Raw genomic sequence first — 18,128 nt, 5'->3', positions numbered from 1 at the left:
TGTGCACGGGTTTTAATTTGGTCTTTTGTCTCCACCCATTTTGGTTCCACGCTGGGGAAGGGAATGCTGAGAAGCAGGGAAGGGAGGGGACTCGCTGCCTGTGAAAGCTCTTCACAGAGCTAGTCTACACTGCAGCCCAGGCCCTTCCTCCTGCTTGGATGCATGGTTGTTTGCATGGCAGGTGTCCCGACTAAACCTGGGAGTAACAGCCAGGCTCAGAGTGACTGGGGCCTAAGACTCACCACACTGATGCTACTAGGCCTGCTCCATCTCCTGCAAGGTCAGCGTGCCGCCCATGGTGACCCAGTGCATCCCACTTCCGGGATAAGACAGGGACAGACACTGTAATGCTGCTCTCAGAGCTGAGGGCCCAGAGTCTGGCTCCTCTTCACACCATCTTTCACACCATGATCCTCATTACCCCCAGTCTCACTACCTGAAGCCATTTGCCTCTCAGACCTTCCTCGGGAGGCCCTGGCAGCCACAGTCCTCAGGCAGCCTGTTGTCTCTAAGCATCTGATACCTTTTACAGCTATCCTGTGAGGAGGCTGGGACCTGGCCCTTTCCTGGCCAGTGTGAGGTTCATATACCCTTTGACACATGCTGCCAGTTATTTGGGATCCTCATGAGACAAAGAGGCATCTACTGAGATATGTCTATGTAAGTTTGGCTCCAAATCCCCATGAAACCAATAGGAGTTAGGGAACTAGCTAGGTGCTTTTGGAAAAAAATCCCATTAGGCATGGATCTGAGCTATTCCACCCAGATCAATGGAGTTGCCATGGACTCAGCCTGGGTCACTGGGCCCCTCTGTTTCCACTTGTTAGTGACAGCAAGGGATCATAAGCCATCTGTCACCACCGGCGCCTGAAACGCAGCTAACTGAGCTGTGGTTTTCAGAGACAAGCCTGCTTGTTCTAAGCACACTTGAAACGGGCTTTTATTCACAAAAACATGTAAGAAAAGTGGAAAAACCCCGGGACACGCCCACTTGATTAACAAAGGAATCACACAAACACATGGCCCAGGCAGATGCATGCAAGTCCTGGGAGTGAATCCTTTGTCAGTAAGCAAAAACTTCCCCTCCCTCACACCTAGGGACAACATTGCACCAGCCTCCAGGGTGGAAAAATGACCAAAGGTGAATGGCAGCCTGCTGGGGGAGACCCCAAAGTTTCCAGCATGGTCTGAGAACAGGAGCAGAGCACAGTGAAATACATGACCAAGTGGCTAGACAGACCCACCTCTGCAGCCTGCAGCTTCAGGGTGCTCCAGTATCTTTACAATAGGGCTGTATTGAGGCTCCTAAGTCACTTGGGAGCCTGCCTGGATGTGGCCATTATCACTCTAGTGTCTGAACAAAAATGTATCTTTCAGGGGCTCTGCAGATATCCCAGTCCCCTGACCCATGCTGGAATGATACTCAAGTTTTCAGAATTCTCCATGGGCTCTGGTTGCTGGGCATCTGTGTGTTTGCCATTTCTCTTAGTGAGACTCTACTGGGCAGTGATTTTCCCTCTTGCTTTGAGGGTTTTCTTCTGATCCATACTTGCCCACCATAGGGAGTAGCCTTGGAACCAACCCAGAGGACTTGAGCAGCTCTGCTCTGTGTCCCTGGGGTATCGGGCAACCAGGAGGCACTGGTTGGCACCTGTTCAGCCAGGCACCTGGAACTGGCCTGGGTGAATGGCTAGGTGAGAGGGGAAGGGTCTGCAGGGCAGGGCAGGGCTTCCTTGCTCAATACAGCCCTGTGCTATATACAGTGATGTACAGGGAACACAGGTGTGTAGAACGTGTGGTTCGCATCCTGTGGATGGCAGTGCTGGGAACCATCCCACCTTGCACCGTGTGCCACTGGCATCTGGGATCCATTGCAGCTTGGGCCAGCCTCAGTCTGAAAGACAAAACAGGAGCTTTAGCTCGGAGCTAGGGTTTTCCACTAGCTTGGATCATCTACGAAGCAACTTGGGCAGGGAGTGTCTGAGAGATCCTGACTCCTCTGGCCCTGGCACATGGCAGATGGAGAGAAGCAGCTCTAAGCTGTGCCATGGGCACTAGTTACCTGCCACTTCAAGTTCACAACATCCCATGTGTCTCCACTACACTCATCACACCCCACACTCACCACCCCTTCCACACTCAGCTGTACCTCACAGCACCCTCCTCCACACACGCTGGTTGGGACAGGGACTGTAGGTCTGATCAGTGCCCAAAACAATGGGGTCCTCTTGGTTGGTTGGAGTTTCTAGGAGCTATCATCATGACAAAACCCCAGTGCAAGATTGTATAAGATGACCCCCTGAGGTCCCTAACAGCCCTACTTTTCTATGGTTCTGTGATACAAATCTATGACTGTTCATAGTATATTATACCTGCTTGATCCACAGAGAATTGCTTGAGAAAGAAATTTACAGACAAGGCAGAGAACAAGTCCGCTGGAGAACTTCAGAGTCACATTCATGGACAGCTCAGGAACAGTCAGCTATGATTGGAAAACAGATTTGCTGCCCCATGAAAAAATGAGATTCTAATTTGTTTTGTCCCAAGTCACGATATAAAATTAAGTCAGTCATATGACTAAAAGCCACTTCAAAAATACACTTATCCCCCAAAACCTTCACATTGGGAGTTTTGACATTTTCAACAGGTTTTCCTATATTTGCAAATAAGATTTTTATTTAAATTCATATTTTGTTTTGTTTTTAAAAGGCAAATCTCAAAGTGGCATTATCTGACAGAAAAGTATTTCAGCAGCAATTTCAGGCCCAGCTCTAAATGAGGATGTCTGGCTCTAAGCTGGCAATTCCTGTCCATTGAGCTCAAAATACTTCATACAAGAAGTCAGAGTTACTGTCTCCATTTTACAGATGGGAGAAACTGAGGCATAGAGGCACAGTGACTTGTTCAGGAACACCCTACAGGCCAGTGGCAGCACTGCTGTCAGAACATGGCTGCCATGAGCTCCAGTCCAATATCCAACTAAGTTATTCCTTGCAATTCTTCATTCAGCTCTGTCCTATGAATTCATGCCCCTAATCCTAGCATTGAAGATGGGGATAAATTGGTAGCTCTGACACACTTTGATCTTGCTAGATTCCTGGTGTTCAGGGTCAGAAGGAGCCATCAGATCACTGGGTCTGATTCCCTGTCTCTCACAGGCCCTTTACGTTTCATGCAGCTACTGCTGTACTGAGCCAGTAGCTTGTACCCGTGTGTGGCTAAGGCACCTCTTCCACCAAGGCACCCAGTCTTAATATGAGCCCATCAACAGCTGGAGGCTCCATCACTGTCTCTGGGAGTCTGTTCTAAGGTGGACTCACCCTCCCTGTTAAGAATCTGTGCCTAATTTCTGAGCCAAACGCATGTGCATCAGCTGCCAGCCCCCGGATTCTTGTTTTGCCTTTCACTGCTGAATTAAAGAGCCCTTTTGCCTCCATTATATTCTTGCCATGAGGTTGTTTCTACCCTCCAATCAAGGCACCTCTTAATCTTTCTTCATAGTCAAGCAAATTACAGCTGTCAAGTCCCCCTCTGCCAAAGGTTCTCCCTGGCTTGCAGAGCACACTCATGGCTTCAGCATTCCCTGCATGGCTCTGTGCTCTGCTGGGAACAGTTCCCAAGCACTGGCAGGTCTTGTGCCATCACAGAAAGCAGATCAGGATCAGCAGGCTCCACCTCCTGCTGGTATCCCACCCCCCCAGCCACTCAGGGATGCTGTTAGGCCTGGCTCCTTGTAACTTCACTGCCCCATTAAGCTGGCCCAGCCCTGAAGGTGCATTAAGGGGCATTATTTGCAGCTGCTTTTTTCACAGCAGGCTGGATGTGTTGCTGATGGCTTTTTAACAATTCACAATGGGGGTTTCTGCTGGCTGCCCACCTCTGATACAGGGAAGTGGATGGGCTGTGGTCAGGCGGGTGATCTGTCAGCCCAGCAGAGAGCTCTGGGGAGGGGAGGGAAAAAGAGGGGAGGGAAGGGAGGAGCTCTCCTGTGACACCACTTGAGAAAGGGAGAAGCAAAAGAAACCCTCACTTTGGCCCACAGTACCTACCCCACCCAGACTTGCCCCTCCTCCTATACCCTTTACGCTTCCTTCCTGCCCATCTCTCCCATGCTCTATGTGCTCAGGGCTCAGTCTACCAGGCATTCCCAGTCATGCTCAGGCAGTGAGCCTGAGTATAGGGCGATGGCCACGGGTGAGGGGCTCCAGGCATGACAGAAACACAAAATGCAGCCTGGGGATCACATGCCAACCATCTTGTGAGCATGAGGGGACAGTGGGCGCAGATGGGGGATGCAGGCAGAGCGCCAGGGGGAGGATGGCACTGGAGGGAGGGCCATGAGCACAGAGGCTGGAGCACAGGAGCCTTGGGACTGGCTGATGTCCTGTCAATAGAGGGAGTGGCTAACCCTGAAGACTTGTCACAGTGGCACCATGTGCCCCAATTCAGGAACCTTATTTTCATGGGTTTATACTGGCCCAACACGGAGAGAAGGGGGGGCAGTGCCCAGGGGTTGGCGCACTGCCTGGCGCTACCTGAGCAACAGCTTCTCCCGGCTGGCAGGGTCATAGCAGGCTGCAGACGGCGCCAGCGTCTTCCGAGTGGTCGCAGTTGTGGACGTTCCAGCGGATGTGGGAGCAGCGCAGCAGCGAGGCCTCGTTGCCCTTGCACTTGAGGTTGTCGAGGAAGATGTAGCCGATGCCCTGGCCATAGTGCGCCTCCCCCCAGGCCGCCACGGCATGCCCACAGCCCAGCTGCTGGCACACCACCTTGACATCCTTGAGGTCCCAGGCATCATCGCACACTGTTCCCCATTGGGACAGGAAGAACATCTCCACGCGGCCTTCGCAGCGGTGGCTGCCGTTCACCAGGCGCAGGAATCCTAGGGGCAGGGAGCACGGGGGGACCTGGTCAGTGCCCAGCAGAACCTCCAAGCTCTGAGAGGAGCCTCCGGCGTCTCACTGCACTGCAGAGAGATGGGCCTAGGAAGCACTTGCTGCTTCATGGGAGACTGTCTTAATTGATCCTAATTAATTAATTGATCTTGGTTAGCAGAGGAGCAAGCAGCACTCAGCCTACACAACTGCTAGGACAGCAAGTGACCTCAGGCTGTAGCTTCTAGCCTAGAACCTCCCAGCAGTACCGTCACTCCTGAGGTCTCGCAGCCCTGAGCAGTTACTGCAGGTAACTGCTGCTGTGGTCCAGACAGGTCAGCTGGACTTAGTGAGGTGAATGGGCCTGCACAAGACTGGAACCCAGGAGTCCTGAGCCCCATTCCTGTGCTTCAACTGCTCACTTGAGAAGTGCCTCCCTTCTTCCTGGGAGCTATGGCTGTGGAAACGCTTGTAATGCCTCCGTTTATTACAGGTACCCAGAAATGACAGGCAATGTGGCCCACTGGCTAGGGCAGAGGAACATCTATCTGGAATCTAGAGAATGGTCCAGTGGACACAGCACGCAACTGGAAATCAAGTAACTTGGGCTCCATTCCTGGCTTGGCTTTGTTGTGTGGGCTTGTCTAGTCACATCACCTCTACCACTGCCCTGTCCTCCTGAGGGAGATAGTGTGTGGCTAGGTTATAATGAACAGTTGCAAGCTGCTTTGAAATCCATGCCTGAAAAATGTCAAGGGAGCCAACAGAGCAACGACTGCTACCCCTAGGTAGTTGCACTGGTTATGATCAGTGCTTCAGTAGTGACTCCTACTGTAGTGGTCTGAACCTTTAAAAACTTTCTTGTCTGATTTGCTACCCAAGACAGGCCCCAGAGCACTTCTCCAGCGTGGCTGCCTGAAGCCACCTAGGAAGGAGTTACTGGCTGCACAGAGTACATACCATCCTTGGGACGAGTCGTGGTTGAGGTTGTAGTCACATACGTATCTTCTCTGAAATGGTCTCCTGAGTCATCCACACCTGGTTCAGCAAAGGAGGGAGGGGAAAAAAGAATGAGGACACATCTCTGCTCTCAGGCTCCTGGCTGGAGTCACATAGCACTGGTGACCAGTGTCAGAGAAAGGACAGGCACAGGTAATAAGTTAGGGAGAGAGGGTGGGCTACAGGGAGCTGAGGGGCATTGCCCTTTTTAAGCCAAGAATGGGCAAGTCCCCCATTAAAGCAGACACTGAAATCCGTAGGCATTGCCTGCAGGCTCCACCCATCACGTGCCACAGCAATACACCCAGTGGGTGCAGTATGCTTTCTGCCTCCAAACCAGGCACTGGGCCCAACCTGGGACCTCCCGACCAAGCCCCTTTGAACTGTCAGTGGTGCAGGTTTGGTTCCCAAATCTGACTTTGACATCTTGGTTTGGGGCAATTCAGAAGCAGATGGGGCCTGTCTTCCCTCTGGGTCCCACTGACACGTCCACAACAAGGTGACCTCACAGGGTTCCCACTGTGCTGGGCCAGAGTCTCACAGACAGAGCTGGGAAATGCCAGTGCCCTTGGATGCCAGCCTGAACTCTGGGCTGAATGCGACTGCATCCAAACCCCACCACTGCGGCACAGCTGTGGAGAAGTGAGCACAGCTCAGGGCTCTGGGTCAGAGCAAGGCCAGGCTGCATGAAAGGCGCTCACTGCAGAGGCCATCAAGTCCACCCTTGCATCTGATAAGAGAGCTCCTTGGGGCTCAGGAAAGCTTTTGTCCCCTTTCCAGGTACTTAGCTGACTGATCTCAGATGAGAGCTGGATACAGCCTGAAACCACATGTACTATGTGACCATGATCTTGTCGCCTGGGGCAGCCTGAGCTGCATTGCAGCTTATACACACATCTCACCTCTGCATATCACGCCGGCATCCTCATGGTGCCCACAGTTGTGCTGCCCCCAGCCCAAGTTAAAGCAATCCGCCAGGTCGGTCTCTGTGCCAACGCAATCCACGTTGTCCAGGAGGATGGGCCCGGTGCCGTAGCCAAAATACCCCAGGACTGTGGCCACCACTGCAGACCCACAGCCCATCTGCCTGCAGACTACCTGGGCGTTGGCGAAATCCCAGTCGTCATCACACACCGTTCCCCAGGTGTTGCGATGCAGAACCTCCACTCGGCCTTGGCAGCTGCTGTTCCCGCTCACCAGCCGGATGCTGCCACCTGATGGCCAAAGAAGGCAAGTGAGGGTGGTGGGGGAAGCTGGGGTGTCCTGAAATATTTGTGGATGAAGGTCAGCATGGGGTGAGGAGGGGAGGGCAGTTCCTGGGCCCAGGGCAGCTCTATCTTCTGTGAAGTGCTTAGTTGCTGCCCTCATCTGTAATGCCAAGGGAGGCCCAAGGAAGCATGCTCCATTTCAGACTCTGTGGAACGCTGCATGCTGGGTCTTGTCACCTCCACTGCCTGTGCTACCATCTAACGGTGCAACACGCTGCATTTGGCGAGACTGGCAGTATCCGCAGTGACTGAGTAGGGGCTCAGCTGATGCTGTTGGGCCTAAGCAGGTGTGACCACAGGGCTTTCATTGGCTTTGCATGGCAGTTGCATGACGCCTGAGTGCCACATGCCTACCTGGCCTGGCAGACAATCTCTCAATGAGTCCCAGTGCATGCAGAGCAGCAGGGCACGACCATACTTACTTTTCTTTCCCCTGGCAAAAATAGCGGTCGTCATCACTTCAGTCTCTGGAGAGACCTGATCTCTGCCATCAGTGACTGTGAAGATGAGTGCCAGATTCAGGAGTCAGAAGAAAGGTCCAGGAAGAAAGCTGTCTCATTGCTGTTCTTTACTTAAAGGCAGCAGGGCAGCTCGCTCTCTGGAAGCAATGGCTTGCAAAAGCACCATGGTAGGATTATGCCCAATGCAACCACGTACATAAAAGATAATGAGTCCTGCTGGATTCCTGGCACATAGTACCAAGGCTGAGATTTCCTGCTTGGCACAGAGCTAGCAAGAGGGGTTGGTACTGCTTAAACCCAATAGAGGCTTGTTTTGCAAGGCAGCAGCCCATGAGTTGGCTTTACTATGAGCAGCTCTGCTGGGATAGCTGTTGTCTTTCTGCTCCCAATGTGATTTAAACTGATGTAGAAAATTGATGTCAATTACACCAGTGTAAACACATGGGGCGCTTATACACATGCAGGGAGGCTGCCCAAATGCACTGTAATTACAGTCCATTAGTGCAGACTCGATTAATTGATTTGACGAGCTTTAGTTAAAGCACCTCTGCTGCCATTTTTCAGCATGGGGATGCTGATACACATGGCGTTCTAGGTTCTTTAATTAGAGTGGCTGTCAGAGCCCACCCCACCCCCCTCTTTCTGGAGCATGTATATAAATGCCCATGGTGTGTCTAGGCCCTCCAGGAGTAACTCCAAGGCAGAAGACAAGAGAAAACCCAGGATCATGGATCCTAGCCATGTTTCTCCACATCCAGTAAGAATGGCAAACAGATTTGCATGACAACTGTGTTCTCAATAGGAGAATACTACTCCAGGGGTAGAACTGTAGCTACCACAAGCCAGGCACCAGTCTTGTGACTTTAAGCCTTCGTGACAGTGTGAATGCAGGGTCCATCACAAATCCCCTCTGAACAGGAAAGCTGGCCTCACCTGTGGCAGTGCCAGTGAAAGGCTCTCCATACTCCCAGGTGACTGAGGTGGTGAACGGTGTGACTGTTGACATCCCCAGCCCTGGAGGGACACACAGAGGGGCAGAGGTTACATGAACAAGGGTCATTGCCTAGGCTGCACAGAAGCCTTTCAAGAGTTGGCTCAGCTAGAAGGGATCCCATCTGGAGAACGAAGAAATATGTGTATGTTATTCTACACTCTCCTGGTTGCTCTTATTGGCTCCCACTTCTCCAGCCGTTTCCTTGGGAACAAGGGCTCAGCACTTTCTGTCCTACCAAATGAAGCTACATCACCTCCTGACTGAAGGTGCCTGGTTGCTCTGACTAATCCCTGGAAGCCCTGGGTGTGCTAGGGCTCTCTCTGAGAAAACCTGCAGTGTTAGTTTAAGGTAAGGAAGCTCTCACTTTCCAGGCTAGAGGTCCTTAGTTGGATCTCTATGTGACATCAAGCCACCACAGCTCATCCACAGCTCCTTGCTACTAGTGGTTATGTGGAGTGGGGTGTATGGAGTTGAACCAGAGGCTGGTAGCAAAGAGTTCCCCCTGCCTTGAGGGCTCTGCTGCCTACTTTAAGTGCAAGGTGGCCAAGCTCCCACTGTAGGAATACCTCTGTGCTGCGGGCTGGCAGGGGGCAAGGCTCTGTGGGGAGAGGGCTGGAACAGAGACTTGGCCCAAGTCATCTCCAGAACTTGACCTAAGTGAGCCAACAGCTCCCTTCCATAATTGATGCGTTCAAACCAAGATTTACCTTTGGTGGGGTGCACAGCACAGAGAAAAGCAGAGGGTATAAGAGTGCCCAGCAGCCTGGTAAAAAGTCTCCCTATTTGGTCACCCCAGCCCAGCTCTGTCCATCACTGCAAGCCTGCTGCAGGGGCCTGCTGCTCTAAGGGCATTTGTCTCTCACAGGGGCTAAGCAAACATTACACCCTATATCAGAGGTAAAGCCCATTATTCACATAGTAGCAACCACTCCCATTCAAACAGCCACTCATTCCACCCAATGGGCTGGGATTGATACTGGTGCTCCCCCTCAAAGACTCCTCTGTTGACCCATCTAGAATAGCCCTGCCCTTCCTGGCTGTCTCCCCAGGCTCCTGGCTTTCTTGGACCAGTATTTCCCTCTCCCTGGCAACAGGGAAGAGAAATGACAGATATTTTGGGGAGAAAGGAGCAGTATGAGAAAATTGCCCATTTCTCACAGCATCATCCTCTTTGTTAGTTAATAGTTGGAAAGGGAAAGTGACGGCACTTAGTCCTCCAGTCATTAGCCACGATAATAAAGAAATCCAAGGGGATTATTAATATTATAAATGGTAATCAACAGATAATGGCAGAAATACATCATGTAAAGATGGGGAGAAGGCTCTGCTCAGCACTGGCCCACAGACAGCCCGGCTGACAGCTCATCCTTCACTTCCAGACCAGACAGCTTCTTTTCCACCCAGCAGAGCAGGGCAATGGCAGGCAGGAGAATCTTTTCCCTTAAGAATGGCTTTTCCAGCCTCCCCCGCCTTCAACTGTGAGATTCAAGATCTCCCCAGTGCCAGCAGGTAAGGACAGATGGATGGATGGATGGTTTGGTGGAAGCCCCTCACTTAAGACTGGGGCTCAGTCCCCTTTTCTGCCTGTGGGACCTTGGGCACATCACTTACTGTCTCTGGGCCTCAGTCTGGAGGAACAGTGGCACTGCCCTGCCTAATTGGGGTTGTTAGGATGATGACACTGAAGAGTGAGAGGCACTTAGCTCCTGCGGTGATGAGGGCTACAGACTGCATGGGAGAAGGGCCTGGCACTGGGGCATTACTGTCAGCTTGACTTTGGGGTATGCTATAACAATATTCCATTTCCTTCCCTGTGGCCAGTCCACACTAGCCTCCAGTTTTCATGTTATAACTCCTAGGTCCACTCCTCACCCCCAATGCCAATAGTCCCTTCCAGTCCCATTCGTCCAGCCAGGAGCCCTTCCATTGCCAGAGTTATTCTCCACTGTAGGAAAGGGGTTCTACAATAGCAGGGGACAGAACTAAATGATCCAGGAGGCCCCTTTAAGTCCTATGTGCTTATGATTCACCCTCTACTACAACGACCTCCTCTTGGACCTCTTTGCCCAGCTCCCAAGGCTGTTTGGTTTTCCTACAGTTCTGGGCTCTCTAGCTAGAGCAGGGGCAGGGTGTGGCCAGATGCTGGCCTGCCATGGCCCCTGAGGCAAATTCCTCTCTCTGTCCTCTTTCCCACCCCCACTAGCAAACACTAGGGACCACAGCTGGGGTTTGCCAGCCCCAGCCACACCTCCACAGCTTGCCTGCAGCCAGGCAGGGATGGAGTTAATTCAGGGGTGGACAAAATGCGGCCTGTGGGCAGGATGTGGCCTGGCAGGCCATTCTATCTGGCCCACAGGGCCCCTAAAAAAATTTAGAAAATTAATATTTATCTGCCCCGGCTACATGTCATGGGGCCCTGGATGGCTTGCCAAAACTCAGTAAGCATCCCTCCACCCAAAATAATTGCCTGCCCCTGAGTTAATTCCTTCCTCCATCCTCTTTCTCTCTCATAATCCCCAGGGGTTTGGCTGCAGTCTCTGTGACTTGCCTGCAGTCAGGCAGGGAGGGGATTAATTTCACAGCGTATCCCGGAGCAGGGGGAGAAAGGCCAGCTAGTCCCATGTGTGCATATCCAAACCCTGCACCTGTGAGCCCAGAGCTAAGACCTGCAGGATCAGACTGGGAGGTGGGAAGTGTTGGCAAAGACCTGACAATCATCACACATGCTGGAGATGTAGTTAAGGGAAGTTGCAGACAGCTTCCCCAAAAAATGCAAAAATGTAAATACATTTACATTATAAAGCAGAACATGTAAAAGGTGGGAATACCTAAGCAAAGCCTTGCTGAATGTCTGGCTGTAAGGAAACACTGCCCTCAGGTTTAGTAAGACTAATTTTTGTCTTGCCGGTTTTCATTTTAAGTTAGACTAAGTTGTGTATGCTGTGTTTTACTGGGCTGTATCTTAGCTTAGGCAAAGATTTTTGGTAGTTCCCTGTTGTATGCTTTGCAAATTACTGTGTTTAATATGTGCTTGCTTCACAGAAAGGACTTTTTTCCTGTCTCCACTCCTCAGTCTGGCAGCAACTGCCCCACTGCCTTCTGGCTACTGGCTGCCATCCGCTCCAGCGGGGAGGAGTGAGTGCCTTGGACAGCATCTCTCTTCCCTCCCCTTTGAGAGTGGCTGGAAGGCATGCTCTAGCACCCTAACTTCTGGCTTCAGCCATTGCAGGCGTGTAGCTGCATTTCCTGGTTTAACAGAGAATGTCTGTCCAGTAATTAATCAGTTTAAGCTGTGCAGCTTAGACTAACCTGCAAAAAGTGAATACATTCAGGCTTGGGATTTTTGAATGTCTGTCCCTAGCCTTAAAGACAGTTTCCGCCCCAAGGAGTTGTCAGACTGCAGGGGACAATCCTCATTGGTCTCCTGAACCTTTCCTCTAACAACTGGTCAACACAAGTAGCCCTTTGGTCAGGGTGTTTTGCTGCCTTACTCTGCACCTGAGCCACAAAGCACTGGGGTCATTAGAGCTCCTGGGGTCCCTTGTTCAATCCAAAGATGCCAGCCATGCTGCTTTGCTTTCCTACCTGTGCAGATGACCCCCGCATCCTCATGGTGCCCGCAGTTGTGGACGCCCCAGCCCAGACTGTAGCAAGCCGAGAGGTAGGGTTCACCTCCATCACAGTTCACATTGTCCAGGAGGATGTGCCCTGTGCCATAGCCAAAGTAGGCATTGCTCTTGTAGTCCAGGGCATGGCCACAGCCCACTTGCTTGCAAACCACACTGGCATCGGCCAGCCCCCAGTCATCATCACACACGGTGCCCCAGTGCCCCTGGTAGTAGATCTCCACTCTGCCCTGGCAGGCATCAGTCCCGCTCACCAGCCGAATGCTCCCATCATCTGGATGACAAAAGGGAGGAGGGTCAGTGCTCCCCATGGGCCCCCTGCTTTGGTTAGATCACACCTCACTGGCAGAAGCGCTCCAGGTGACCCCCGAGGCATGTTTGCACAGCCTCCATGCTAAGCAACGCTGACCTGAGGCATGTTCCACCCACACATTTCTGCTCTGCAGCTGCCAGCTGTCAACACTAAAGCAACGTGCAGTAGTGAGCAGGTGCCAGAGTCACTGTCACAGGCAGGGTTATGGGTACAAGCCCAGCACCTGTGGTGGCTGCATGGCTTCACTTCCAGGATCTGGTGCATGGGGGACAGGGGAGACCGTGCAAAGCAGGCTTCACAGCAATGCTCCTGGGTGCAGCATAGTGGCTGGGGCCAGACATGCACTGAGCTTAGTCACAGGGGAGTGACAAGAGCAGGCTGTACTGAAAGCAGCATAGATGTGATGGAAAGCAGCAAGTCAGGCACAAACCTTCACAGGGCAGCAACACATGCCAATGGGCCTAGAGACACCATGTCCCAGAGCAAGAAGATCTGCTCCTTGATACCTCACTGGGATAATCTTTTACTGCAGGAGGTATCAAGGCTTGGTGAAAGTATGTGAGGAAAGAGTCTACAGCACAGCTTGTGTTCCCTCTACCGGCCACTGACAGAGAGACACTAAACTGTGAGCGCTTCCAAGGCAGTGGGGGTGGCTGGGAGGAGATGCTCGGAAAGGCTTACTTTTCCCATTTTGTAGTGAGGTTGTTACAGTCCTGCTGGTTGGTCTTCTGCTCGCTTGCGTGGGCAAGAGCTCTGCAAATTGAATCAAAGAATTTCTGAATGTCTATGCATTTCGGCCACTATTCTCTCTCAGACACACTGTAATGAATACACGTGCTGTGTGTACATACACCCACCATGGTCACCAGCCAAGCCAAGTGCACCAGGAGAGCAGTGGTGTACCACACACACGTGTGTACACACACAGGATAGTGCTGTAACCATGCACACATACCTAGTAGACTGTAGGCATGCAAATCTCACAGTGGGGAAGCAAACACTCATGGAATGTGACTAGAAGCAAAATGCACTTTTGAAAGTGAATATTTTGAGAAAAGAGGGTTTTATTTCTTTTTGTTATTTCACCCCTCATATTAACACTGCTGTACATGAAGAGAAGGCACTTTGAGCCAGATGCTCAGCTGGTGGCTGGTAGTGTCCTGAGTGCTCCCTCCATACACTCCAAGTGAGGGCCATGTTCAATGCCCAGTGGAGTGATCACATAACTAGGAGTCAACAGTACTGCCAGCACTGAGCTCTCTGGAAACATAAGCTAGATGCCCATGAGCAAGAGACTAGCTTAAAAATCCATAATCATTTGGGAATCCTTGTATTTGCCTTCTGGTTTCATTCTGAGCCTCCAGGTCACACAACAGGGACACTATGTGAACACCTGCACATTTTCAAGATGTTCTCCATAGCAGTGAGGACTGGAAACTTACTTCATAAAGGGAAAGCTGAGGTAAAGACATGACTCCAAGAGCTGGGGCCTAAAGGAAATCAGCACATGTTGTGAGAGTCAATTTAAAACCTTGATGTTGGCACATTGAGAATGACCCTTCAGGATCTACTTGTGACTCCAGCACCAACGCGCACAGTTGTGCAAAGCCCATAACCTCTCTACTTCTGCTTGCTCCGATGCAAAATGGGGATAGTGACGTTTACCTTCCTACCCCAGGCTGGTGTTTCTATGGAGCAGTTAACATTATGGAAGAGCTGCAGAAGGACTATGGATGACTCAGAAACGGGTGCAGTGTTCTGGGGTACAGTGAAGGGCACTTTTCCCTCCCCGCCAGTGCTAACTATCATTATTAACCAAGCAGCTTTGCCTCTATGCTACTTTTATCTCACTCTGTACATCTCATTTGCTTCTCTGTTGTCATGTTTCTGAGTGAGGGATGCTCCCTGAAGAGATGGGAATATCAGAGTGTTCACCTGAAGGAGCTGCGTTTGTCAGGCAGAATGGTAACTTGCTCTAGGTCAAAAGCCTGTCTTGTTCAGGGAACCCTGCCTCAAAGCACAGGCCATTAATTATTTCATACAGCTCCAGGCGTCTGCTTTACTTTCTTCATCATCCCGTCTACAACCAGGAAGGGACATACTTCCAAAAAGTTTGAGTAGTTCAGCTCAGCTCAGATACCTATTAACTACCCCTATCACAAAGCTCCCTGCTCCTCACCAAACCCTCCTACACACCTTTTGTGGCTGTGTCTTTAGAGTCAGGATCCCTTGCCCCCCAGGTCAGCTGGCACAGTACTTCCTTTCCTTAGTCAAGCCTGGATCCCTTCCTTAACCAGCTAACCCACCCAGCAACCTACCTTTTCCAGAGCATCCTCCTGCCCCTCATTTCCTAGGGAATCAGAGCTCCGTTCTGTCTGCTGTTTGCAATCTGCCACAGCTCTGGGCCTCCCAGACATACTCTCTCCATCTGCTGATCATGCTAAGAAGGTGTGAGAGGGAACTGCCCTGGTCTGTGAGCAACTAGGAATCCAAAACAGACCCCGCAGGGAACCTCAGGGTGACTTCAACTATCCACAAATAGACTGGGTCAATCTAACATCAGGTCGGGATGCAGAGACCAAATCTGAAGTTTTAGGACTGCTATCTAGAGCAGTTAGTCCTGGAACCTACAAGAGGAAAGGTCATTCTTGACCTAGTCCTAAGCAGTGTACAGAATTGTGTGTAAAGAATAACTGTTACTGAGCCACTCTGCAATAGTGACCCCAATGCAATTGGGTTTGACATCCATGTAGGAGGGGAGACGAGGAGAAAATGTACCATAATCATCTTGAACTTTAAAAAGGGAGTTTACACCAAAATGAGGAAACTAGTTAGACAGGAGGTGAAGAACATTCAAACATCATGGAAACTGCTTAAGAATACCATATGGGAGGCGCAGAGCAAATGCATACTACAAATAAAAAAAATGGAAAGCGGACCAAAAGCAAGCCAGCATAGTTTAATAGAAGAGTTGCAGAGGCAGTGAGCAGAAAAATGAGTTCTTTCAAAAAGTAGGAGTCAAATCCTAATAAGGAAAAGAGCATAAACTCTAGCAACTCAAATGTAAAACTGTAATAAGACAAGCTAAGAAAGAACGTGAGAAGAAACTTGCTAGAGACACAAAAGGTAACAATATATTTTTTTAAAGTACATTAGAAGCCAGAAACCTGCCAGGGAGTCAGTTGGGCCTTTGGATGGTCAGGGTGTAAAAGGGGCACTAAAGGATGACAGGGCCATTGCCGAGAGACTAAATGCATTCTTTGCATCAGTGTTCACTGTGGAAGATGTTAAGGAGATTCCCTCACCAGATCCACTCTCCTTTAGGGACAAGTCAGTAGAACTGACTCAAATTGGCATTTTAATGGAGGAAGTCAAAGAGGAAATTGATATAACCGGACCCAGAGAGCTGGGTTAATCTACAGACTTTTTTTTTTTTTAAAGGACTAGCAGGGGAGGAAGTGGGAAAGAGGAACTGCAAGATGGGGGTCATTTTGCCCTTAAGCTGCATGGAAGGAGCAGGAGTGAGGCCTTGCTCCCCGACATGCTCCATACCATTGCCCTGTGGCAGAAGGGCCACATTACCAATGTGTCAAATATAAGTCTAACGTGCTCCATGCACCATTGGAAGAGGCCCCAGGGAGATTGCAGAGGAGCCTGATCTGAGTGCAGCGGGGAGAAGGAACAACTTCCCCACTAAGGAAACCCCAGCAGAGAAAGAATCTGACTGCTGCAACAGAGCAAGACCTGAGTGAGATGTATTGTTGAAATCATAGAATCATAAAATCATAGGGCTGGAAGGGAACCCAAAGGATCATTGGGTCCAGCCCCCTGCATGAGCAGGAAAGACATCTGGGGTCAGACGACCCCAGCCAGGTGACAGTCCAGTCTTCTCTTGGAGACCTCTAGGGTAGATGATTGCACCACCTCTGGGGAAGTTTGTTCCATAGTCTGGACACCCTAGTTGTAAAGAAGTTTTTCCTAATGTTCAGCCTGAAACTATCTTCCAGGAGTTTGTGGCCACTGTTTCTAGTTTTCACCCAGGGTGCCTTGGTGAACAGTTGTTCACTGAGCCCCTGATGTATGCCTCTGATATAGCAGTAAGCCGCAGTCAGGTCGCCTGTCAGCCTTTTCTTTAGGCTGAACGGTCCGAGATCCCTCAGTCTCTCCTTGTAAGTCTTGCCATGCAGGTCCCTGATTATATGGGTGGCCCTTCTCTGGACCCTTTCAAGCTTTAGCACATGCATGCTAGAGTTTTATTGGCCCTAGTGGCTACTGCATCACATTGCCGGCTCATGTTCATGCTGGGCTCTATTGTTATCCCCCAGGTCCCTTTCATATGTAGTGCTGGTCAGGTTAGCAATGCCCAGCCTGTAGGTGTGCTGCGGGTTCTTCCTTCCCAGATGCAGCACTGCATTTCTCTACGTTGATCCTCATCTGGTCCCATTCTGCCCAACATGCCAGCCTGTCTAGATCTGCTTGTATCTGCAGCCTATCTGCAGGTGTGTCCGCACAACCCCATATTGTGATGTCATCTGCAAACTTGGCTAATGGGCTTTTCACCCCCTCATCCAGGTCGTTGATGAAGATACTGAACAGCACCGGGACAAGCATCAGCCCCTGGGGTACACCGCTGCCCACATCTCGTCAGGATGACACCGATCCATTCATTTGGACTCTCTGTGTCTTACCCCACAACCAGTTTCACACCCACTTGACAGTCCCACAGTTGAGCTCAGTATCTTCCAGTTTTCTGATCAGTACCGCGTGGCATACTAGGTCAAAGGCTTTCTGGAAGCTGAGGTATACAACATCAACTGCTTTTCTCTTGTCCAGGTGATGAGTCACCTGATCATAGAAAGAAATGAGGTTGGTCAGACAAGACCTGCCCATGACGAAGCCATGCTGGCTGTCATTCAGTATCATGCCTTCTGCAAGCTTGTCACATATAGCCTCTTTGATGAATGTTTCTAGGATTTTCCCTGGAATAAAAGGTAAGCTAATTTGCCTGTAGTTTCCCAGGTCTTCAAGCTTCCCCTTCTTGAAGATGAGCACAACATTGACCCTCTTCCAGTCCTCTGGGATTTCTCCAGAGACCCATGATTTTTTTAAAGACCTTTCCCTGGGGCTCTGCAATTACTTCGGCCAACTCTTGCAGCACGCTTGGGTGCAGTTCATCTGGCCCTGCTGATTTATAGAAGTCTAATTTCTTTAATTGATCGTACACCAGTTCTATGGCAATGGTGGGAATGGTGTCAATCCTGCCCTGCTCGTTCTGTGCCCTACCTGGCATGTTGTTCCCCTTGGTCTTGTGAAAGACCAAGGCAAAGTAGTCATTTAGGAGTTCCATTTTTTCCTGAGTGGTAGAGACCACGTATCCACACTAATGGGAGTGTGGGGCAGAGGCCTCACACTCCCATTAGTCTTCCTTTTACTCCCTATGTAGCTAAAGAAGGACTTATTGTTGTCCTTGATTCTTGTAGCTAGTTTTAGTTCGGTTTCTGCCTTAGCTTGCCTAATCTGTTTTCTACAAGTGCGGGCCATTGTCAAGTAGTCTTCCTTAGAGGCTGTCCCAAACTCCCATTGTTTGTACGCC

At 50.7% G+C, this 18,128-nt stretch overlaps 1 protein-coding gene across 1 annotated transcript in view; it reads right to left on the bottom strand.

The window, feature by feature from the left end:
- Positions 1–801: 801 nt before the first annotated feature.
- SSC4D (scavenger receptor cysteine rich family member with 4 domains) overlaps positions 802–18,128 on the bottom strand; it is a 39,681-nt gene continuing 22,354 nt past the window's right edge. The window contains exons 5-12 of the mRNA XM_019511488.1: positions 13,217–13,288; positions 12,182–12,496; positions 8,536–8,616; positions 7,564–7,638; positions 6,776–7,087; positions 5,835–5,912; positions 4,536–4,882; positions 802–1,894 (exon numbers count right to left, since the gene is read on the bottom strand). Of these exons, the coding sequence (XP_019367033.1) occupies positions 4,566–4,882; positions 5,835–5,912; positions 6,776–7,087; positions 7,564–7,638; positions 8,536–8,616; positions 12,182–12,496; positions 13,217–13,288 (1,250 nt within the window). The 3' untranslated portion in view covers positions 802–1,894; positions 4,536–4,565. The remainder of the gene's footprint in view (positions 1,895–4,535; positions 4,883–5,834; positions 5,913–6,775; positions 7,088–7,563; positions 7,639–8,535; positions 8,617–12,181; positions 12,497–13,216; positions 13,289–18,128) is intronic.

Source organism: Gavialis gangeticus, unplaced genomic scaffold (assembly GCF_001723915.1).
Source record: "Gavialis gangeticus isolate Ggan-Ray unplaced genomic scaffold, GavGan_comp1, whole genome shotgun sequence".
Taxonomy (NCBI): Eukaryota; Metazoa; Chordata; order Crocodylia; family Gavialidae; genus Gavialis; species Gavialis gangeticus.
The sequence above is the reverse complement of the archived record's forward strand: the minus strand, read 5'-3'. Positions and strand labels throughout refer to the sequence as shown.